The 24,734-nt window shown below is 40.2% G+C and overlaps 1 protein-coding gene across 2 annotated transcripts in view; it reads left to right on the top strand.

Annotated features, from left to right (window-relative positions):
• The window catches only part of LOC133954911 (synaptosomal-associated protein 25-A-like), a 35,821-nt gene extending 11,349 nt beyond the window's left edge, over positions 1 to 24,472 (top strand). The window contains exons 2-8 of one of the 2 annotated variants that reach the window (XM_062389469.1): positions 2,486 to 2,591; positions 3,879 to 3,920; positions 12,063 to 12,111; positions 16,777 to 16,894; positions 20,388 to 20,507; positions 21,274 to 21,418; positions 22,282 to 24,472. In XM_062389469.1, the coding sequence (XP_062245453.1) occupies positions 2,520 to 2,591; positions 3,879 to 3,920; positions 12,063 to 12,111; positions 16,777 to 16,894; positions 20,388 to 20,507; positions 21,274 to 21,418; positions 22,282 to 22,350 (615 nt within the window). In that variant the 5' untranslated portion in view covers positions 2,486 to 2,519 and the 3' untranslated portion in view covers positions 22,351 to 24,472. Of the gene's footprint in view, positions 1 to 2,485; positions 2,592 to 3,878; positions 3,921 to 12,062; positions 12,112 to 16,417; positions 16,536 to 16,776; positions 16,895 to 20,387; positions 20,508 to 21,273; positions 21,419 to 22,281 lie in introns of both variants that reach the window. The other variant, XM_062389478.1, reaches the window with a different exon arrangement.
• The last annotated feature ends 262 nt before the right edge of the window (positions 24,473 to 24,734 follow it).

Here is a 24,734-nt window from a genome sequence, read left to right as displayed (position 1 = left end):
GCTGGACAGCAGTTCCACCAGAGTTAAATGGATGTGAGTAAATGGACAGGTCAGGAGGAACAAGAAGCTGTGCTGTACGTGTGACTTAACAGGAAGCAGCTCCACTGCTAAGCGATGACCAATCAATGACTGATCAATAACCCAGCAGAGTATTACCCGGGGCAGACGGATGTGGTGGGGAGAAGATGACACATAGAGCACGTGACAGCACACAGTGAGACGACCAGTATTTAATATTTTGCTTAGTTTAAGAGGACACTCTGTTTTATGGGACATGCATCAGTGGAACCTCAATCCTCTTGCCACTGACTACACGACCACAGCAATGCCGTCAACAAGTGGGCATGAAGGGAGCATTGCCATGGATATGTCTTGGTTTGCTGCCATTTTGGAAACTTCAAATGATTTTTCTAAAATGGAGCAGATGGCTGTGATAGTAACCTGAATACATTTCTTCCAGTGATCTGATATCTGTTCACACTTCATATGGTCTAAATTTTGGAAATCGCTACTTGCGCCTGAGCAGTTTATTACTTTTATTCCTAAATCTGTGAATTGTATTTCCGGCGACATGAACCTTTTCTGCTCTGTACAGGTATTGTTGCTGACTCAAGACTTGCAGAGTATGTTGCACTCTGGATTACAGCATCAGCCGAAAGTCTAAAATGTAAAATGTCAACATAAATATTTTAAAGTTCAACTACTGTATGTAATGGGCAGAGCTGACCAAAAAGCACACACACACACACACACACACACACACACACGAACACACACACACACAATCACACACACACAAAAATTAGAGAAGCACTTTGAAACGGCAGTTTTTTTCCTCTCCCTCCATTTCCTTTCCCGGCACATGTTCAATTATTAATCGGGCTGACGACTCCGCTGAGATGGAGGCAGAGACAGACAGAACAAGCAGATACTTTATCAAATATCCAGCTGTGACTCTACCTGACCTTGTGTCTGCTCCACTCGTGACGGGAAGCCATTGACAGATGCCTGAGACAGAAATCAAACTAACAACCAAACTCTTGAACTTTAAAAAGAGGGACTGGCTGTGTTTGCTTTTTTTATCCCCCAAAAATGTGAAACCGTACTGTAGCATCCGTCTCCTGCTGCAGAGTTTGATTGAGTCCAGCAGTCGGGGTCCCTCAGTCCCATTGCTGCACTGCAGTGGATTAGATTACATGAAGCATTAATGATCCCCAAGCTGAAAGCTGCTGGGTGGTTAAATTCATATCAGCGACAACACACGTTACAACAAAAACTCTTCAATATGAATCGTGCAGCATAAATAGAAGCGCTTCAGACACACAATTCAGATCTGATTGGAGCAGATCCGATTATTTGCCTCTTTAGAAGGTTAATTGTTCAGAGCGACAGCCGCTGCAGCCGCCGAGCGAGAGAGAGAGGAATTAAAGAAACGCGTGAGACTGGGCTGAGCTTTTCTTTGTCTCCTCATCTTCATACCGACCAGCAGCAGCAGCATGTAGCGCTCAGCCTGCAGAATTACAGCCATCAATTTTTCATGGAGCATACCTCCAGGTCTGCTGCGTCTGGCTATATGAAAAACTGTCTGGCAGAGCGCCAGAGGAACAAAAATAGACCCCGTCTCTGTCCTGACACTTTATTATCACCGAAAGTGTCCACAGCCCCTCCTTTGTTTAGCTTCGTTTACTGTTGATCCTTTTACACTGTAATTTTAGTTCAGTTAACACATTTGCTGCCCTTGTTATACCTCATGCATTGGTGTTATTTTATTGTGCCATAAACTGTGAACAAGCAGATATGACAAAGCCATTTCCCACTGGTGATCTCTGACAGCTCTGACCTTTTTAGGAACCATTTAAGGAACCCAAAGAGAGGCTCACCTGGATATTTGACAAGTGTTGATGTCAGGATTCAGACGGGGTCATGTCTGGTGTGGAAAGCTATTTGCTGAACCACAACAACTGTTACCGGGAGTGTTTGAAGTTGTGATCACACTGTTACAGACCAAGCTGCGATGAATCTAAAAGAGAATTCACTAGTTTTTGGATCAGAGCTGTGCTGCTTCTGTGATACATTAAGGATGTGTAACTATATATTTTTTCGGTATTGTTGGGGACACGTTAAGTAACAGGCTTTTATAAATGCAGACCTTGAAATGGCCTCAGTGAATAGTGTTTGTGTTTCATTTGAACAATTTTACTATAAAACACTATTTTAGAATTGTTGATGACTTGATCTATCTCTAGCTCCCTGGTTTGTATTTCATGTCATGTACCTGAGGCTACTCACACTCAGCAACGCTTCCCTTTTTGTTGTTTTGATGCACACCAGCTGATCCTCTAGATCAGACTTTTACTCAAGGTCACATGATGTCCATCAAGTTTAAAACTTTTTTATTTTATAAAGTATTGTTTGTGTACTAACCTGTTTTCCTCCCTCTCGCTCCCTCTCTTCCTCTCTCTCCCTATCTCTCTGTCTCCATCAGTCTTTCTTGTCTAGATCAAAGTTCAACAGTCATCATGGCAGACGAAGCAGACATGCGCAATGAGCTGGCCGACCTGCAGACACGCGCAGACCACGTAGCTGATGAGGTGCAGTTTAAGACACATGCATATTACACATATGAAACACACACAATTATATTGTTTGTTCAAATAATGTAAAAAACAAAGATACATATCTCTCTATAAATTAATAAAACATTTAACTAGTCCTTCCTTCAAGCCAAAAGTATGTTTTTTCATTTCTGTTCAACTCCAGTGTCCAGTCAAATGATGATAAATGTGGTCATGGTCACTGGTTGAACGTGAATATGATTTAAGAGATGTAAAATTTCCATAAAAAGTATCTCACACACTAATATCTCTGTGGACATTCAGAATTCAGTGAGATGTAACCTAGGAGGTGCGTCTCTAATCAGTCAGTCAGTCAAACAATAAATAATTTGCACATCTGACGTCATAAATAGATCTATTAATTTTGTTTCTGTTCTAGCATCCTCTTCAAATATATATATAAATGAACATGAATCTTACGGGATAAGTGTGGGGGAACATGACAAACCAGAAAGAAGAAAAACCGAGAACATTTGGTCAAAACTTTCTCTGCAGTCTGAACCAATTTTTGGTCTATGACGTGACCATTATGCTGTGACATTTCAAAATGACCTGTTCTCATAAGGACACAAATGAGTCTCCCAAGCCTCCAGGCTGCCGCTCCCTTACTGTGACCCCCCTCTGGTTCAGTAATTTGTTCAGGACGTCTCTTTAATCAAGACTGTGATGGATTTTTTTGGGATAAGGGAGAACTTTCCCGTCTTTAATGAGTTGAGAGCAGCTCAGGAAGAGCAGATAATTCTGTGCAGCGGAATAATAGAGAAGCTCAAATGGCCTTATTAAACATTCATGAGGAGATAATGCAGGACCAAGAGGCTCCATGGATGTAATGGGAGGAAACAAGAGGGAGGAACGAGGTAGGTAGGGGATGGTTGGATGAATGGAGATAAGGGGATTACCAAGTAGAAACAGTGAAATAAGGATTAGGAATGAAATAGTGTTTGGTTAAAGAAATGGATGGGAGGATCATGCAGAGGGCAGGAAGTTCGCAAACAAAAGGCAAAAGAAGAATCCTGGAGGAGAGAAGACGAATATTCATGGCTAATTATACGGGTCTAGTATCGTCTATATAATTCTAATATTAATATTATGAACCCATATTTCCATCTGAACACATTGAGATATCTGTCTCTGTTTCTGCTCTCTGGACTCTCAGCTAATCATCTCTCTCTCTCTCTCTCTCTCTCTCTCTCTCTCTCTCTCTCTCTCTCTCTCTCTCTCTCTCTCTCTCTCTCTCTCTCTCTCTCTCTCTCTTTCTTACAGTCTCTGGAGAGCACTCGGCGTATGCTGGCTCTGGTTGAGGAGGTGAGTCTGAGGACCAATCACACACATCACATACCCAGCCACAGCAGCAGCAGGGGAATAAACATACTCACATTTGTCAACTGTTGACATCTACCCATACCGTCCCTGTAGTGAAGTAGTTTTTTCCTCCCAGTGTTAACTAACTCTTCTTTACTTCTACAATATGACTAAAGCAAAATTTTAAGTTAAGTCAATGATTTGTCCAAACATAAAATGCCTCAACTTTTTAACCTGGTTTATACTTGACACAGATGAGAGCTAGAGAGAAATGGCACGTGAATGTTGCACATACATACTATAGCCTTAGGCGAGGTGCATCAGATGGCCAGTCTATGACAGGGTTGACTCATAAGCTACTATCGGACATGCAATGAACTCCGGACATTTTAACAAAACTGTTCCCGCCAGCCCCCGTGTAAAATGTCTGGAAAGTATGTTGTAGATTTTATACGTCATGTCCTGCCTCCTGCATACTCTACCAATGCAGGGGCCACCACTCATCTGAATGTAACAGACATTTTCCTGTAGTTGTGAACATATTCTGACGCAGACAATCTGCTGCTCCTCTTTACATTTGAAAGGCAAATGTCCAAATCATGTCTGAAAAGACGTATAGAGGCAAATAGCTATACACATTCACATCCACACGAACATGCAAAGCCTTCAAATAACCTAAGCTACATGTCTTTGGACTGTTGGAGGAACCCGATGCTAACTACTGCATAATGCCGCCTTCCCTACAGATAATAATTTCACATTAAAGAAAGTATTCATCCGTGTTAAAAATGTTCCCTTGTATGAAATTGTTATTCTCAATTATTTGGGATGCAGGGAGATTTCTTTTGCATTGAACTGTTGTGGGCACATATAATGATCATACTGACATTGTAAATTTAAGCCAAATGTTCAGCTATTCACTGAACGGATCAAAAGAGGCGCTTGGAGTCAGAGCAGCGTGCCCTTGTTGCACAGTAACCCACTGTAGAAATGTAATGATGGGATGGACAGGCAGGTGTCTGTGCTGGGTCGGTTCATCATGCTGTGAGCTGAAGAAAAGGTTCAGCAAAGATAGCTTTAATAGCCAGGTTACTTGGGAAACAGGGATGGAACCTCCTCGTATGTGGTGCTATAGTACAGATGTGCCCTTTTCAAGTCTTAGCTACCACAGTGTCTCGAGAGGATGATTGTTTTTTTCAATGTTTGTTTGAAGGTGTTTTAGAGAAGAAATTGTGTATGCATGTCAAGAAAAATTAGCATTAAGCTAGCTGTAAGTGCTGCCAATGATGCAGGTGTTGTTTACATCAGCATGTGTTTTGGGACTCTAGTTTCCGTTATGCTCCTGCTGGCCTAAGAGACCAGCCACATGTCTAAATGAGGACCTGTCCTGCGGCTGACAGTGACCTGCTCTCACTGACACTGACCTTTGAAGATAATGCCAGGAGAATGCCATTGGTTCAGTTCAACTGCTGGTCGGTGTTGTTATTATATCCAGAGGTGTGTTAGCTCTGAGTCTGTTCCCCTGGGGCACTCCCAGACTGTTGTTCTGGGGTTAAACAACAGTGAAAGAGAAAGAAGCAAACAGATACTGTCATTTATCTTCCCTCCTCTGTCTGACTGACGACGCTCTTTATCCATCTCACTTAGCGTCTCTCCAGAGATATAGGCTCAATATAGACCGCAAATAGCCATAAAGCAAACGGATAATGGATGAGATTCAACATCTGCCTCCCTCTATAAAACGGTCTCAGGGTTCTTTTTTTTTGGTTAGATGTTATAATATGCTTTTCTCAAAATGTCTTGATTTTGAAGATGTTATTAGAAAATGGGATCCGGACATTTTCCAGCGGTCACAGCAGGAGAGTCTCAAAGTCAGACGCGTTCATAACAACAGGAAGATGTGCAGCACTTACAGAAGCGGTGTGACGTCTGGGTGCAGCGTGCAGACAGGACACAACGTATACATTTAGCTGTTGCACTGAATTTATAGCTGGTCCCTGATGCCAAAAGTTCTAGAATCAAGACGACTTTTCAAGTTTACATCTTCATCGGCGTTTGTGGCTCCTCTTTTTCATCCTGAGATATTTGTAATCTTTAGGTGTTTTTTTCTTCAAATTTTCTGTAGAAATGTCAACAGATCCATTCATTGTGGAGAATCTTCCATACATTTCCCTGCTGTATTCTCACATTAGCTCATTACTCTGACATTAAGCCGAACATTTACTACAAGGGGGGCTGGCAGGAAAAGTTCCGGGAAATGTTCTGATCAAATGACATTTCTCACATACAGCCCCTGAGGGGGATTTCAGGAATATGTTCATACCTCAGTGCTGAAAGCAGCTTGAGATAAAGTGACTTTCGTTCATCAGTTTTTATTATTCTGTATATAGACACTACTGGCCTAACATGCAGACATCCAGCTTTGCATTAATTTGGTGAAGCTGGTGATTCTGTTCCTCACCTTACTTACATTGAACCTTTCCCTTACACAGGAAGTTGTGAGCACACGCTAATACTCCATGACCTCGTGTTAAGCAGGCTTATAGTGAAGCTTACACTAATAGAATAAGTGGAGAGCAGTCGGGAAGCAGTCACACCACACTCGTCCAATCATCTATGTGAGATCTGTGCAGTGATATCCGCCTGTTCAGGCCTGTCCAGATCCGAGTCTGGTCTGCAACTCTATCAGATATATGCATCTGTAATAAGGTTTGATGCGTTGTAATGCTCTGCTGAAAGGCAATTAAAGGACAGTGATGGCATTTAGCCTTAGCTGTCTTGTGTTTCCACTGCGAAGCTCAAGCTCTGCCATTAATATTACCATTACCACTTATTATCATCATTCATTATTAATGGAGGGCAAGGGGAGAATAAGTCCTACAAGCAGAGCATAGATTAGTCAAACTCAACATCACTTGTGTATTGGTTGCAAGGCTCAAGTTGTTTATTTAAGCATCTAACCCGTCAAGATGTTAAAACTTCCAATTCCAAGCATATCACCATACATACCAAAATATTGAAGTAGTCATTAGATCTTTACCGATACCAATATGACCAATAACTATAACTAACAGATACCAAAAACAGTGGTGCATAATTGTTTGTTGTTTAAAAAAACAACAACCCTGCTGCTCATCCAATCTACTTTACACTTGCTGGATGCGTTGCTGGGTCCCCGGGGGGTTGCAGTGTCAACTGTCAAGTGTTTTATATGAGTGGTTGCCAAGACCCCAACCCTAAATCTATAAATATTTATATCTGTAATATAATGTGTCCTTGTCTCATGTTAAGGTGTCCCATAATTCATTCTCTGGACCAGAGTACATGATGACCTTAAGATGGCAGGGAATGTCAGAGTGTATCTGTATCAACCGCCTGACATGGTCACCTTGTCGAATGCATAAAATCTGCATGTCTTCTGATTTTGATGATTCAAGGAATTGTTTGTCGTTTTTAGAAATAAACTATTTACCTTTAGAGTTATGTGACTAAATCAATAGTTCTCTAATGTTTCTAATGTTCACACTCTGTAAATATGTCTCTATGTAGCTAGCTGCCAGTTGGCTTAGCTTAGCACAAACACGGGGTTAGCCTGCCTCGGGCTTTGTATTTATTATTAAGTAATAAAGTTGCAGGATATGGTATCAACCCTCTCATCTTACAGGTGAATTGTCGTATTTCTTAAAATGTATTTGTAAGTAATTACACAAATTCTCATTCAGGATAATTTGTTGTAAATGCATAATTTACTGTGATGCAGCTGCCTCTACTGTATTGTTTTGAATATTAAAATCTACTTTTTAATGAATTCAGATTTACTGATAAGTATTAACATTATAAAAACGGCAAATATTGGTGCATCAATAGAATTAGCAAAATTAATTATATTGGGGATAAATTGACTTTGTAGAGCAACACTCTCATTCTCATTTTCTCAAGACCGGTCCAGAGAGGTTTATATTAAAAGTGTTAAGCCTGCGAGCAAGAGAAATGAGACACTGCTCAGTGGCTCAGAAGGAAATGTGAAGAATGTGAGAGAGATGGAAATGAAAAAGCAAAAGGCGAGGAGAGTGTAAGAGATAAACAGAGAGATAGAGAGATGAGACTGTGAAGGACATCAGCCCGAATCCACTGTGTCCATGGAGCAGTCATCTGATTTGATGAGCAGCATCAGGCCTGGGGTCAGACAATATATTACGCAAGCTGGACATGTTATCACATTTTTGAAGGCTGGTATAGGCCTTAAAAGAGGTACTCTTTAAAGAAGCACACCATAGCCATTATAATTTCCAATTTCAGATCAGAGATTTGATCAAAGTAATACAATGAATACATTTAATTAAGGCTTATGTTGGGACACCTGTCTTGTTCTGCCTTGTCTTGTAGTACACTAGTCAGATTTGACCACATTTGTGATTGTTTTCAATTGGTGAAGGAGAAACAAGATTTAAAGTCCAGAAGACATATTAGGATGGATATCTAGAAGATGTATAGTGCTACTCTAGACCCAAGGTAACGTGTTTAAATAAATGCAGACATTTTGAAATATTCTACCACAGGTCACTTGTGAAATAGCTTACTGGACATATAGTTGTGTTTTACTGTTAGCAGGCCTCATGTGACTGTGGTAACTATGATAGGAGCAATGCTTTTTCTTTTATCCATGAGGTTTGCACAACCTTAAACCCATTTTTGCTTTGGTAAACATGACAACAAGCATCCTAACTGTTTCATAAGCGTAACTGCGTATTTATATTCGTAAACATGACAACAAAGGTCAGATATGCTGCTGCCAGCACTCACGGTATGCTATTGAGAGCAGGAGGACCAAGCTCTGGAGCTTCTCTGGAAATGTAATCTGCTCTTTCCAGAGGCGCTCCTCCAGACCATATCAGATGCTTTGAATCAAGGACATGCATGGTTGTGAGGTATGAGGATGTTTGGCTTAATTTGCCTCTTAGCCAAAGAGTTAGATGAGAAGATTGACACCACTCACAACCATTATCTCACACTGTCTTTAACTGTTATATTTTCCTGAAGCTGAAAATGGTACATGGACACCTTTAATCAACTAACCAATCATTTGATCACTTTGATTCCAGAGTGTACGGCGCCTCTATAGATTTGTGTTTTCGTATCAGATGTGCCCTCGGGTCCTGGTTGCCCAATGGCAGGACAGCAGGTGGACATCTGGGTCGTTCTGGTACACTTGTCCCTACCGTGACTGAATTAGAATAGGAGACATTAGAGTGGATGTCTCAGCGAAAAAATCAATACCAGGCCACTGAGGATTCTGTCTTAATGTTGACAGACCTCCTGCGCTTTCTCTGTGTTGGTTATTTATCACACTCTTCTTTGTCTTCTTGTCTTTGTTTTATTTTGTATAATTTCCTGCTCTTAACATTTTTTAACTGACGTTGTTTGCTTTTATTCTAATGACTGTAACCGATACAGACACCAAGTTAAGTCTTTTAGCGACACCTTCAATTCACCAGAGGCCACCAAGGTTTAAATTGAAGACGTTCATTTTTCAGCCAACCAAATACTCAAATAGACTTCTTCACACCACCACCTCTGCTTAGTATAGTACACTTAGTAAACCTCTATAAAAATAATAACTTCCTGAGCAGGTGCTGGTCTGGGTAAAAAGTGCAAACACAGCATCAGGTTCTTAATGGAGACGTTGACTCACTGCATCACAGCAAAGTGTGAATAAGGCCTGATAGTGTGTGTTTCCTTGTGTGTGTGTGTGTGTGTGTGTGTGTGTGTGTGTGTGTGTGTGTGTGTGTGTGTGTGTGTAACTGGCCATACAGAAAGAGGTGATGTCACCGCACCACATGGTGCCAGTTGGCATGGTCAGATATCCTGTCCTGTGTAGTGTCCCTTGCATGTCTGTGATTTCCCATGATTCCATGTGGGTAAGCAAGCAGAATCCCTCTATCAGCAAACACTAGCTCTGCTCAGGCTCCCATGCTGAGGATTATATCATTATTCTTTATTTGTCTGCAAAGCCCATGTTATTAAAACCTTTGATGTGATTTAGTTTTACTGATCCCCAGAGAACTTTCTTCACACCCATTCAACATTTGAACTTCACTCTCACACAGATCCATAACCATTGGAAGATTTTTTTTCACCATTACTTTGATTGATACATACATCAGTGACACGTTTAGACGGCCTCCAACTCGGAACTATCTATCTATCACTGCTCCAAGAAGGTCAGAGCACTTTGATCCAAAATAGCTGATGTATGAACCGAATGGCCTTTGGACTTTAATATCTGTTGGAGCAGGCCTCTGGATCGTGGAGAGCACAAAGCTGTTGTTTTGTTGTACGCACGGTGGCTAATGTGGTTATTGTGTGCTCACTGAAGTGTGTTATTACGTGATAAAGCCCTCGCACAGACACAGAAAAGCGAATTTGCATAGATTTCTGTGTGCTGTGTGCACATTCTGTACGTGTGTGTGTCTGTGTGTTCTTTTGTGTCTGTGCTTGTGCCAACTCTGTAAGCCAAATCAGAATGTAACATTACTGGAGCTTTGTCAACAAATCTCTGGTACCAGCCCAGTGAACATAACAAATATAGCACATGCCATTTGGTGGACGAGTTTATCCAGAGAATCTGTGCAAAATTTGTCATGCATGAATATTTATGACATTGTGCTACTTTTTTATGCCTGAATCTTTCTATATGCATCTTGTCTCTAATATAATGTATTTAAACAGCTGAACTGCAACAGCAAATAAAGTTTCAGAGGAAACATAATTGTGACTTGATTTAATGTTTTTATTTACATAATGAGGACAGGTCTTTAATATATTTATGAGTAAATCACAAGTCTTTCTCTGATTCTTATTTTTGAGTCGCGTTTAGACAGAAACAGAGCAAATCTACTACTTTGACCATTGAAAGCTGGTGTAGGTTATTGAGCAATAATTCAACAATAACCTTTCAGCATAAAGTAAACCAAGTGATCAAGCTGAAAACGAAATGTCTGCACCTTCTCTATCCTCTGTTTCCTGTTTCTAATCTTTCCTGTGATGTGAGACTTTGACCAATCACAGGGCAGTTCAGAGGGAGGGTACTTCTATTGGCTGTTCTTCTAAGCAGCTGCACGTGCACGTCCCTATGGTGGAAATCCTACAGGAAAGCTCACTATTCCAGCCTTGGCAACAACTGCCAAAGAATCTTAAAAAGGAAGGAATAAAAAATTTAAAAATAGAGTGTTGGACAATAAACTGTATGTGGGTCATCTGTCACAAGCGTGTATGAAGCATGTGCATCTGCCGTCTTCATCTGGTGGGAGGGGCTTAGGACAGAGAGAGACAGAGAGAGAGAGTAATGTTAGTGTTAAACATTCTGGGATGACGATCAACGTATTTCTCTAGTGATCCCACCAACTGTAGTTTTGTGAAGGCTGCAGAATCACCCCGAATTACTGTGGCTCAATTGTAAAGGCTACAACAAAAATGCAAAAGCCACACAATGGAAACACAACCACAACTGAGATGAATGACAAAGGATGTTGACAATGAAATGAGCCGTCGTCTGTGAAAACCAAGACAAGTTAATCTCTGCTTAAACTGAGGTGCATGGTACATGGTGCTTGAAGCGCCCGGAAAAGTGGAGATAGCAAATGTTATTACTTTTAGCTTTGATATGGTTTTTGCACTTAATGTGAGTGTGAGACATCTCTGCCACCGTACAAACAACACATGTGTAGATGTTGGTTGCAGAAACTTGTGCACTTAAAACATGAGATATGATATGTTTTTTAGTGCATTTTAGAGATCACAGCACATGTTCTTACCTTTGGACAGAAGCAGGGGAGATGTTTGCGGGCTGTAGCTTCATATACATCATATTCATATGAGACCAGTATCAATCCTCCTTTTCAACTTAAGTAGTACATGTCGAAAAATGTCAAGCTGTCCCTTTCAGGTTGACCCGTTCCCACTTTGCCATACAAGATCCGTCACCCTGACAAAAAATGATTTCAAATTGCAATCTGACCCCCCTCTGCAGTCCTGATAGCGCTGCACAGTTGACCTTCACTGACCTGTCACATTTATTCTTCTTTTCCTTTCCCCCTCACTTCTCTTTGTTCCCTTCCTCTTTCTCCCTCTTTCTCTGTTTGTTAGAGCAAAGATGCCGGCATCAGGACCCTGGTCATGCTGGATGAGCAGGGAGGTAAGCTGTAAGGGAAAGATCCCCTCACTCTGTCTCTCTTACGTTTGCTTTCACTGGTAATCTGCTCGGCCGATTCTCTCCTGCTGCTGTATTACGCTGTATAATGGGAGAGTCGTCATCAGTGGTGCATCCGGTATAACACAGTAGAGTCCCAGTAGACACCAGGGAAAATTACCTTTATGGTTTAATAATAACTAAAGCAGGACAATAATTAATTTATTATACTGGATGTGACTGCTGAGCTAGCCTTTTGCTTTGCTTAGAAAAGTGTATATTGAGTTAATAATATATGTTAATTATATTTTAGCTAATCTTATGACTTATAAGTCCTAGAACAAATAGATCAGATCAGTTTCTAACCATGCTCTCTGAAACCTGGTTGACATGTTTTCCAGGCACCTGACTGACTGCGAGGTCAGAGGTCATCTGGTAATACATATATTTTAATGTTAGGCTTCCTCTGAGGTAAAATATCTGCTAATTGGACTGGTAACACACTTGCATACTATATTTCTTAAAGTCCTCGACATCCTCTCCAGGTCTGCCAAGTCTATGGCTCAGTTCATTAAGAATAACAGGAGAACTTCACTGACACATGTCCGTGAGTTTTCTATTTTCTCACAGAATCCTACTCAGTCCCTTGGTGTAATGTCCTCTGTGGTTCTAGGGGAGCTTTTTAAAGTCTGAAGACATGACTTAGGTGACATCACATCAATCAGCAGGTCCAAGCCACGTTTGCCTGTCACCACTTAACTAATGTGTCCATTTGTTACCCGTCAACAGTGGTAATGGATTTTTTGGACATGAGCTATGTAGAGTGGTTTTTCTTGGTCATATTGCTTCACGTGTAAGATTTTCATAAGAGTTTTTGAGTATTAAACCAAAATTTTGGGCAAAAATAAATTTGATATCACAGAAAATATTATCGAATGTCGTTATGCTACATTCTGCTACAACTTTTAAGAACTGAGCTTAATTGCGCCAGAATTAATTAGGTAGATATATTACACATCACTGAATTAAAATGTATTAGCGATTAGTTGTTAAATATTTACACCCAGAGCTGCCAGATTGTGAGTATATTATGATGAATCTGGACCACAAATTTGACCTCACGCTTTATCAGCATTTTAAGATTTGATTTCCCAAAAGAATACCACATTTTACAATAACTAAACATTATGTAAATGACATTGGCTTCAACGTCACATAATGTTGGTTACATAACTAGAATTAGATATTTCCTTTCACTCTAAACTGCACAAATACGAAACATGCACCCATCTATAACTGCATTCACATAAAGAGTCACATATGTTTATTTTCTAATCCACGCCAAAGCTAGTTATGTAACTTCCTGTTAATAATGGTGATTGGCACTGAACAGGTTCTTTACACATGACTGCCTTTTTTCTGCCGAGCTCAGTTCTGAGTTGTCAATGCCACAACCCAACTTATCGAATCAGTAGTTTGAAAAGAAGTAGTTGCTGCTAAGATATTTAGGAGGGAGTTTACTCACAAGCCCAGCAGTGTATGTATAAAGCTGGTGCATCCAAATCCTGATGTTTTATAAAATGTAAGATCACAAAAATGAATGATTTTAGTCATATCAAGTGTTTAAAGCTTAATATTTTAGAGATTTAAATGCTTGACATCATGAGCCTGGACAGTGTGAAGAAACAGATAAACATGAACAAAAGAAGAGAGAAGCGGCTAAGTTTGTCCGACCCACTAACAAGCTTCACAGGATCGTTTCAAAGTCCTATTTTAGTCTGAAGATTTTTGCTAAATGATGGAAGACTTGAGATAAAAATAACAGTTAATACCTGCAAGGGTATAAACTGGTACTCTCCGTACAGGGGGTGTTGTTTTCTGTGCAGATTAAAGGAACATTTATTGGGTGTAGCAGAGTATCTATTCATAGTGTGTGTGTTTCCTTTATATAGTTCCATGCATGACAGAGCAGCCTAATTGGCCTGTCAAAGGAACAGATAGCTGCTGCCCCCCCATCTTCTCTGTCTCTCTCTCTCTCTCTCTCTCTCTCACTCTCTCTCAATCTCTCTCTCTCGTCTTCCATCTGGAGTGACTGCTGCCACTTTGCACAGGATGCCAGATTTAAACACAGATTTACATAACCTCAGTTTATGTCCTATATACGTGACCCCCCCCCTCCGGTTGCCTCTCTCTCCTCACCCTTTCTTCTCTTCTTTTCTCTATTTCATGTTTCTCTTTTCTTTCCCACGATCACCTGCTCTTCCTCGCTTTGGTTGACCCCCTTTTCTCTTCCCTTGCTCTTCCTTTACCTTGAGATCCCTTTGCTCACATTACTGATTAAGCTGATTCTTGTCTTCATTCGTTGTATTCATCCTTTGCTCATCTCCTCCTTCTTTCTTACAGACAATTACTGAACTATACATGCCTCTACATTATTTGTCTCTGACATATATTCAATGATATTCACATCAGGACTTCTCTAATTGCCATGCCTGTTGTAATTAATAGGACATTGTTGAGCTGTAAACATGAATGTAACTGCCCTTTACAGACACACACAAACACACGTACACAAACACACACAGTTCATACATAGGAGGAGGTTTGACTCGCAGTGATGTATTACCTGTGCTGGAGGTCTCACTGCAGCTAATGACTTGCTCCCTGCCTGACTGTTATATGCACGTTGACCCAAATTACACCTCAGTCAGGGCTGATGGATTGTAGCTACGCCTCACTGGGCTCATGCATGTAGCGAAATAGTGACTGGCGAGTATAAGAGGATAAATGCAAAATTGACAGCTAAGTATTAGCAGCATTGCTTTAATTTATTAAATGTGGCTTAATGCCATAGCTGCTTAAGTTTCAGGCTCACTGTCGTGACTTCCTCTGACATTTAATTGGAACAGAGCTATTGATCGTGCTGTTAACACCGGTGCAAGTCAGCATGACTGCTTGGGAAATTTCTGGGTTTTGCACTCCGTCCTCGGAGGTGAGGAGGAGAGGAGAGGAGAGGAGAGGAGAGGAGAAGAGAGGAGAGGAGAGGAGAGGAGAGGAGAGGAGAGGAGAGGAGAGGAGAGGAGAGGAGAGGAGAGGAGAGGAGAGGAGAGGAGAGGAGATAAGGAGAGGAGATAAGGAGAGGGGAGGGGAGACCCTTACAAGATAATCCTCAGACGAAGGGGAGTAGACTGGTTAAGTCTGGCCTTTCGGCCAGCCTGCAGAGATAAACAATGCCTCTCTCTTACTTTCTCTCTCTATCACAGACCCCCTGTACTAACTTTTCCCACTTATATAGTTGTCTTTATGAAACATTTATGTTATTTATTTGTTCAGATGTTAAAAACAATTCAGGATGTATCAGATGGAGCAGATGTTTAGTATGGGATATGTAGTTTTCCAGTGTCTTGTTTTGTAGCTGATATCTCAGCCCCCTGTCAATTGAAGTGGACATCAGTATGAAATTATATAACCTATTTAATATCGTCTTCCAGATCAAATGAGTTGGATATGTAAAAATAAGTAAAAACACCTGAGTATATAATTGCAGGATGAGGTATGGGTCAGGGGAGAATTACATTTTGGTGCGGATACAGATCAGGGGTCAGATCCAGGAATTATTTATCTTTTTTTCTAACTTTGCGAGAGAAGTAAATGGAAACAGCAGCTGACAGATAAGTTCAGTGGAGTACAAAATTTGGCACTGACTTCGGAAGGATGATAAATGTAGTACAATTAAATTTAAATACTATATTTAGATAAATATAAGTATAGTACCTGAAGTAGTTATTTTTTTCACTTATTTGCATGTTAATTTTAGGACTTGTTAATTCCGTATTTCCTCTTTCTTCTTTAAAAACCCTGTCACATTTGAAATGGGTTAGTTTCCGGTTAACCTCAGAATGTGGGTGATGTGACTGAACATCATCACAGCCTTGTCTTTCACTCTCTCTGACATTCATCTCTGCTTTCATCGACGTGCAGTCGTATTCAGTTAAAGTGGCAAAGATAACATCAACTTCATGTGCAGATGCAGCTGGAGGAGGCATGCTGCCACTACCACTCAGATGAAACACTTAATCAGAAAACCATTATGTTCCTCTGGATGGAGGTAGGAAACAATAACATAGAATCATGAGGGAAAAAACACATGCAAAGCAGTAGATGAAGGAATCATTTGGTTTACAGGTAATCTTCATACTTGTTGCCTGCTTTGCCTTCTGCCTCTAGCCAAAACACCTTGCCTGTAGCGTAGAGCGCCAAAAAGCAACCAGTCAACTTTATTTCACTGCTCTCATGCCTTTGTCCCTACCAGAACAACTTGATCGTGTGGAGGAGGGCATGAACAAGGTGAACGCAGACCTGAAGGATGCCGAGAAAGATTTAAAAGATATAGGACAATGCTGTGGTCTGATATGCCCATGTATTAAAAAGTAGGTACCGGCCAGGAGCTGTGCGCTCTTGCCTGTCCAGTGCTGGTGGTGGTGATGGTGGTGGTGATGTCTGATGTCTCTCTTGTCACAGTCAATGTCTTTTTTTGTCTCTTCTCCTTTGTCTCCCCCCCTCTCTACTCCCCCTTCCCTCCTTCCCTCCACCCACGACCTCCTCCTCTCTCTTCTCTTCTCACGTGCTTTCGTACTTTTGCTGGAAAAATGACAATGTGTTGGTAATCAGAACAACTGGAGCGCATCGAGGAGGGGATGGACCAAATCAATAAGGACATGAAGGATGCAGAAAAGAATTTGAACAATCTAGGACAATTCTGTGGTCTATGTTCATGTCCCTGTAACAAGTAGGTGCTGCCTGTGTCGCCCGACTGCATGTGTTTCAGTGCCTGCCTATACCTGCCTCTCTCTCTCTCTCCGTCTGCCTGCTTCTGGTGAATAGAGCATGGTGACCTGTGGTGTGAGCAGTCGGGCCCATAGCCCCGACAACACACTCTCTGAACAGGCACCAGCACTGCATGCACGTATGGGGGTTTGTTTGCTTAAGGGGAGACTGATTGAGTGAAATATAACGTGCATGCATGAACACTACACACATGCACAACAGGGCCGATGCCACTTTATTTGCTCTTTGGCCTCCGAGGCTGTGTCTGTCCTCAAAAGCCCTTCATTCCACATTGGATGAGAGATTCTCTTCCGGCAGGTAGCAGCATCAGCAGGGATCTTACAACAACACTCACCATCCCCCTAAACCCCACCCAGGCCCCCACCCTAACACCCTGCAGCGTGATGCATCATGCCGAGTCCGACCAAAGGAGAAATCAACTCGCTGCCTTTTTTACCACATTTTGTAGCCATTTGGAAATATATGAATGTTGCTTTTTTATGTTTCATATTAAATAATTGATTGCAATAAATTAAAAGTAAGGTATCTGATTTTAAATTAATTATTTTGGAAATTAATTGTTTTCGAGCTGCATGAGGAGATCAATACCACTTTCATGTCTACATGGCCAATATGTAGGAGGAGCTAGCAGACAGTTAGCTTAGCACATACCTGCAGGTTGACAACAGGTCATAAAGCTAGCCTTAGCTAACAAAATCCAACTAGCATCATCACATAAATCCATTTTTAAAATGTATCAAAATCATCTCTCTATGCCTACACCTCTGTCACTGAGTTACTTTATTGATCCCAGAGGGAATATGGAATTCATTACAGTCGCTTCAGCCAACAATATAAATATATATAGGCCAAGACCATAACAGTAAATAGATAGAAGCAATATAGGTAAGAGTATAAAATAAAAGTGCATTATAATATAATATATAAAATAAAAAGATGCTGAGTAAGAATATGTAAGAAAATAATGCAGTATTATGTATTTTATTTCCTTTTTGTTGAGCTTACTGTCTGCTGGTTGGAGCTTCATATTTAGTTCACAAATATGAGAGTGGTATCTTCTCATCAAACTACAAGAGCATATAAAGCATATATCTCAAAATGCTTAACTAATTATGTATTTCTTAAAGGTTCAGTGTGTAAGATTTAGGTGAACGAGATGTATCTAAATGTATTGATTGTTGTTTTCTTTACACTAGAATGCCCCTTATATTGAATTACTTTATATTTATATCGGGAGCGGGTCCTCTCTAAAGAGGCTGCCATGTTTTTGACAGAAGCCCAGACTGGACAAACTAAACACCTTTTGAGTTTTTATGACAACTTAAAGTTACCACAGGTTCCTATTCATGTGAGGTGAGGGGTATTCAGCTGCAACATGCAACTTCACCACCAGATATCACTAAATTCTACACACTGAACCTTTAACTTTTTTTATTTTGAATCTTGAATGTATATTTTTATACAATCTTTTGATATATATCAGGGTATTGTGAAGGTCATTCAACTTATTGAGAGTAAAAAAAAAAGACGGAAGATACATTTAAAACAATGAGAGCTACTAAATGTCGAACTAAAGATGCTTGAGTTGGCTGTTCCCTCTCCTCCCTCAGGACTGTCCTACATAATGAAATATCATGCATGAGTTAGGCAAACTATTTTTATTCGAACACTCAATGGATTTCAAATGTATTGTTTTGCCAAACTCCTGCGTGATCTGTTCTCTGGGCCTAAACAGCCAAACTATGGCCACCGAGTCATGTCTGAGCTCACTACACTCTGGGAGCAATACATGTACTATCTCTCAGAGCTATAGAAAACACAAGTGTTTGAGGAACCAACAATTAAAGGGCTGTATTTGGGTTATTTTGTTTTCGATTCATAGAAACATATTTATTAGTGAATGCTCTTGAAATGAAGTAATGCCTTAACGGTGCAGTATATGATTTTCTATCTTAGATGGGACCTTGAATGGTGCATATTTGTTATACTTTTTCTTTGCCTTCTCTTTTTTACTACAGTTAATATGTCCATGGAGAATAAATATCATCAACAGATATTTTAACAACAGATGATTCTTTTCTTCGAAACAGGGCTGAGCAGGATCTTGACATGTAACACATGTGACTAATCTGCTTTATTTGCATCACAGCAGTCATTTGATAAGAAGTTTTTATAGTTTTTATAGAAACTACCTGTTTTTAAACCTTTTGTTTACTGTATGAAGTTAATATTCTGGATTTCCTGCCTCCATTTGGTCCGTTTGGGTCCCGCTTCCACACGTGGTGGTTTTTGGGTTCAGATCTTGTCTATTCTATAGCTCTCTGGTCCTCCCCGTCATGAGCCACTCGTTATGTAATCCTGTGGTTATGTCATGCGCATCATCTGAGCTAGACTCTTTATACTGCAGCCCTGGGTCAAATAGCAGAGGAAAAAATAATTCTTGCTTGTTGTTATAAACTGTCTGGAGGGTCTGATGGGTGTGATTTACTGCCTCAAGACAACAATGTTGCATGGGTGCAAATTATGTTTTTAAAAAATTATTCTCAATGGTAACTTCCATCCATAAGGCACTCCATGCATAACAAAACAAATGCTAAGAATTACATCAACTATTTGACTGTATGTGTGTTATCCTAATTTGCATCCAGAAATGAAATGAAGGGCTGATCAATGCTACTGTGTTCCAAATTCCTGCATGTAATCTGATCACATTCAGTTTATTTCATTTTTATTTTGGGGGTTGGTTCTCCACAGTGGATCTAACTGTTCAGTTTTCTTTTAACAGATACAACATGTATCTGAGCCTGTCCCTCTCTACATGTTTCCCTTTCCTGTGTCAATGCCTCTGCCTTGCATGTGCTCTCACTCTGCATGTTTACATGTACTGCATGTGCGTGTGTTTGTGTCTCTTCTGGTCACTGTGTTCTGTGTTTTAGCTCTTCTATATGTGCTTGTGGGAGAGTTTTCTGAGTCTCAATCACTTTTTAACACAAGCCACCTGTGAGCTTATTGTCCTCAGATTCAATTGATCTGCATGTGAGATCAATTATTCACTAACAGACTGCAAATGCATGTATATGACTTTTACCATACGTGCCATGTTGCTTTCTGGTAGGCTGATTGGCTTGAAACCGTACTATACAATGCTTTCTAAACATATATTCATGTATATGTTTTCATAGTAAGTTGCTAGAAAACAGGCACTTCTATAGACATACACAGTAACACTACACTGCACATGCACATGGCACACACTGTGGCTGATGTACATTTAAACATACACCCACAGTGCACCTAGTCTTGGTTACATTCAAACAGTTAAACAAATGCAGACACATACATGTACACAAACAAATACATATAAACACACACACATACACACAAATACCGAGACAACAGTTTCACTGGCCCTGACTGAAATGTGTGTGTGGCAGGATTAAGGGCGGTGGCCAGGCCTGGGGAGCGAACCAGGATGGTGTTGTTAACAGCCAGCCTGGGGCTCGAGTGGTGGATGAGCGTGAACAGATGGCTATCAGTGGGGGCTTCATCCGCAGGTGAGTTTATTATATGTGTGTAGGTGTGGGTTTGCGTGTGTAGCTAGCATGCTTACGTCTTTCTCTGTGCTTGTGTTTGCACGTATTTGAGTGTGTGATAGTTTACAGCTACAGTGCTATATGAGGCTTTTCCCTTATTAGATTTAGACCTTCAAGGTAAAACATATCATTCACCATTATTGTCTTTTATTGTATAATATGATGGTATATTATTATTATGGACAACATATCAGTCACTTTCAAACTGTTTGCGGCAGGAACAAAGCATCAATAAAAATCAAATCAATAGTGATGTTAAATCCCTGACAGACTAAGGGAATCCTCAGAGTCACCGGGACACATTCAGCTCAGTCTGCAGCAATAAGTAGCCATGATTCATATTTAGAAAAAAAAGGTCAACATCAGAGCAAAATATTTGCACATGTTAACTATTGAATGTTATTCCCCAAGTTTCCAAACTTTTTTGTTTGTGACCCTCAAATCAAATTTAAAAAAGGGCTAAAAGTATCTAAAGATAGCAATTATTGTAGATAATTCCAACAACATTTATGACAAATTTCAGTAAATGTTGGTTATTTTTGTGACACACTGAAGGGGTCCTGACTACAATATATAACTAATGCATTTTCAATCTTAGAAAAAGTAATTTAATGTGCTGTCCATCCTACATATATATATACACTTGTTTTGTACCATATTGTACTGTCCAGTTGCTGTACAACACTGGCCAATAATGAATCCCACCTCCTCCTCCTATGTGCATCAGGGTAACAGATGATGCCCGGGAGAATGAAATGGACGAGAACCTGGAGCAGGTGGGCGGCATCATCGGTAATCTGCGTCACATGGCCCTGGACATGGGTCAGGAAATTGACACGCAGAACCGCCAGGTTGACAGGATCATGGAGAAGGTACTGTGCAAGGAGCACTACATTTATCGATCCACTGAATGGAAGAATATCACAGAATTTTACATTCATGGTTATTGGTGGATACGAGTCAATTTTAGTTGTTTCTAGAAAACAACCTCTCCAAATTGTTGGAATAGAAAACAAGCATTTAATACAAAGTTGGACAAAGATGGTGCTATTGAGAAGAGTGATTCTCCAAAATAAAATATACAATACAAAATATATTACAAAATATAAGTACACGTTTGTTCGATTGTAATTTGCTAAATATTCCAGACTACTTTTTTAAATCGTGAAACCAGTTATTACCATATTGACATTAAAACTTTCTTTACAGCATCAGATTTAGACATAAATAAATTGTGTTTGTAACACTATGTTTTGAGGATACTGTAAGACATGATAGGCTTTATTAATCCATGAGGAAATTGTTGAAAAACCACAAAAGTACCTAATTTAAGAAAAAAGTAAAAAGAAACATACAAAACAACAAAGAGAGTCTGAGAGTCTGAGTCCAGGAGGAGTCTTAATTGGAAATGTGGCTGGTAATGTGGCTGGTAATGTGAGTAAATGAAGGGCTAACAACTGGGAAAACAATGTAGCTATTATAGTGTGCACATTATAGCATTTAGCTGATATTTAGCATGCTGAGCATTAGAATATGTAGCAGCGGATGGAGCTTTGCTGGTTCTGAGCAGGTTAAGCCTTGGTTTGACACACTAATGGAGAATATTTGATTCATCCTTTGTCCATTAGCTCAGCATGTGCCTCTTTACTAACCTTACACCCACCTCCACCATTCAGCACTGGCTTTAAAACTGTCACCTGAGCTGTGTCAAAACCTGTCGTGTTTCTCCTTTCAGGCTGATTCCAACAAGACCAGGATCGACGAGGCCAACCAGCGTGCGACGAAGATGTTGGGCAGTGGCTAAAATGCGGCGAAAAAAGTGCTTTCATCCCCCTTTTAACCCCAGAAACCCTGAAACAACAACATCAACCAAAACCCAGTCCATCACCAACGGCGCCCACTTCCTTGGCTCAACGGCAGGCGCTGTGTAAATCATGCTTATATTGTGATACTTGTAGAAGTTTGCACACGTACACATATCATACATTCCTCAGCCCTCATTCCTCTCATCCCTGCCCGTCACCTCCTTCAGCCCCCCCCCTTCTTATTACCGTTGTTCTGTGTTGTCAATCTCTTATGTTTGTTAGGAAATAGTAGTTCTGTCACTAAACATCCACTCAAACTCTCTCTACACTGTACCAATGGTTCTTCTATGGCTTCATTGATTCTAGATCACGCGTCCTGTTTTCTTCATCGCTCTTTTTCTAAGCCTGTGTGTAATGTAAACTATATGTACAACATGTACTCACCCCCCTGTCAGAATTCTTGTGTCGTCAATGTAAGACACACTGTGTATTCATCAGTTGTGATGTGACGCTACATGATAGGGCCAAAGAAATTTGCCGTTAATATAATGGACATGAAACCTGCACTTGTTCATAACCAAGGCCACTATTTAAATACAGATATTTAATGTACATATGGAGCTGCTTGGATCTTAAGAACATAGTAGACCAAGGTATTTCGAAGTATTTGAGCCTCTTGGATGAAAATGTGAATGTTGGAGCAACCAGTATCGTGTCAACCCTATTGATGGAGCAGTATTCAAACAATTAGAGACCATAGATTGTATAGTCTGTACGTTTTCCTCAGGGAGCTAAATCTAACCATTCAAAAGCGGGATGAGTTTTTAATCAATATGTTGTCATTCACAAAAATTCATACATGCATCATATGGCTCTATGTATGGTTGAAAAACTGTGTTTGTGTGTTGTCTGATTATGAGGAGGTCTTAACCACCAGACAAATATTGGACATTAATCATAAAAGCTAACATAGTGATTGATGATGAAAAGGTGGTGGAGCATTGCTAGGGATCATAGTTCAACAGCAATCGATCCACACAAAGTCACAGGATATTTCTACCTATTCACATACAGGCCAGACCGCTTTACCCATGTGTCAACCCAAGCAACTTCAAGTAGTGCGTTCAATCTGTTATGCATGTCCATTCACGGCTAGAAGACACTGAATATTTCATATATACAAACCAGAAATATCCTAACATGGCAACTGCATGCTACATATGTAGGCCAGGCCGAGGAGAGGCCCTTATTTATCTGCAATCGTGCCACTCTTTTTGTTTCATGTCTCTTTACCTTTCCAAACTGTGACCATCACTGTAAAATAAACCAAACCATCATAAATGTAGAAAACAAACTGAGCATCCTTTGTATTTTTATGACACTAGAACACGGATAGTGTTCATATTGTGAGAGAATGATTTTCATGGTGGATCATTATGGTTATTTTTGAACTGCAATGACAACTGAAGAGCTAAACTGACCAGATGAGCTGTTGTAATGCACGCACACACATATTTAACGTGTATACACATTAATTCAGATATTGAAGTTTACAGAGGCCTTTTTTAAGGTGATTAATAATATTTTCACAGCTCAAGGGACCATAAATGTAATGTAATGATACAACCTACTGTATTCACCCAAGGCAAGAGAAAGTGTGCTCTCCTGTGCGGCTCCACATCAAGGTCAGAGGTCAGGGAGCTTATCCTGACCACTGGTTTTAAAGGTACTTTGAACTTAATGTCTAAAACATGCAATGTCAACATATATTTCAAGCACCTGTCTGTATCTAGCATGGTGGAAAATATGAGAGCGTCAGAGAGAGAAAGAGAGGAAGAGACAGAGAGGGAAAGACATGCTGCAGCATATAACACTAATGGATATCTACTGTGGTGCCCTGGGCTTAGGACGGATTAGAGTTTACCATGTGACGAGGAACACACACACACCCACTCGCACACACACCTCAAGTTGAATCAAAGGCAGATACACACCACAGTGTAATCCACTATACCTTGCTTACATCCGTTTCCCTGCTCCTCTATATATTTGTTGTGTGTGCATGTTCACTCAATAAAAGTAAATGGTTGATTGTTAACATCCATCAACATTTAAAAATCATACATGTTTTTTTTTGGTTTATTAAATAGATGAATATATTTCTGCTAAAATAATAGTGTTTTTAAATGATCCGACCTTCTCCTCACATGCACTTATTTTAATATTTTTTTGAACTGGATAAATGAATCAACCAAATGTGTTTTGCTGTTAACTGAGAACTAAAATCTCTGGTTTGAACCAGGAGCTCCCCCTGCTGGTGCCTCACGTCTTTCAAATGGCATTTTTTTTTTTTTTTACTTATCCAGGTGATGATGCTGAAGAC

The sequence above is a fragment of the Platichthys flesus genome, chromosome 1 (genome assembly GCF_949316205.1).
Source record: "Platichthys flesus chromosome 1, fPlaFle2.1, whole genome shotgun sequence".
Taxonomy (NCBI): domain Eukaryota; kingdom Metazoa; phylum Chordata; class Actinopteri; order Pleuronectiformes; family Pleuronectidae; genus Platichthys; species Platichthys flesus.
This window is presented reverse-complemented; position numbering and strand designations above follow the sequence as displayed.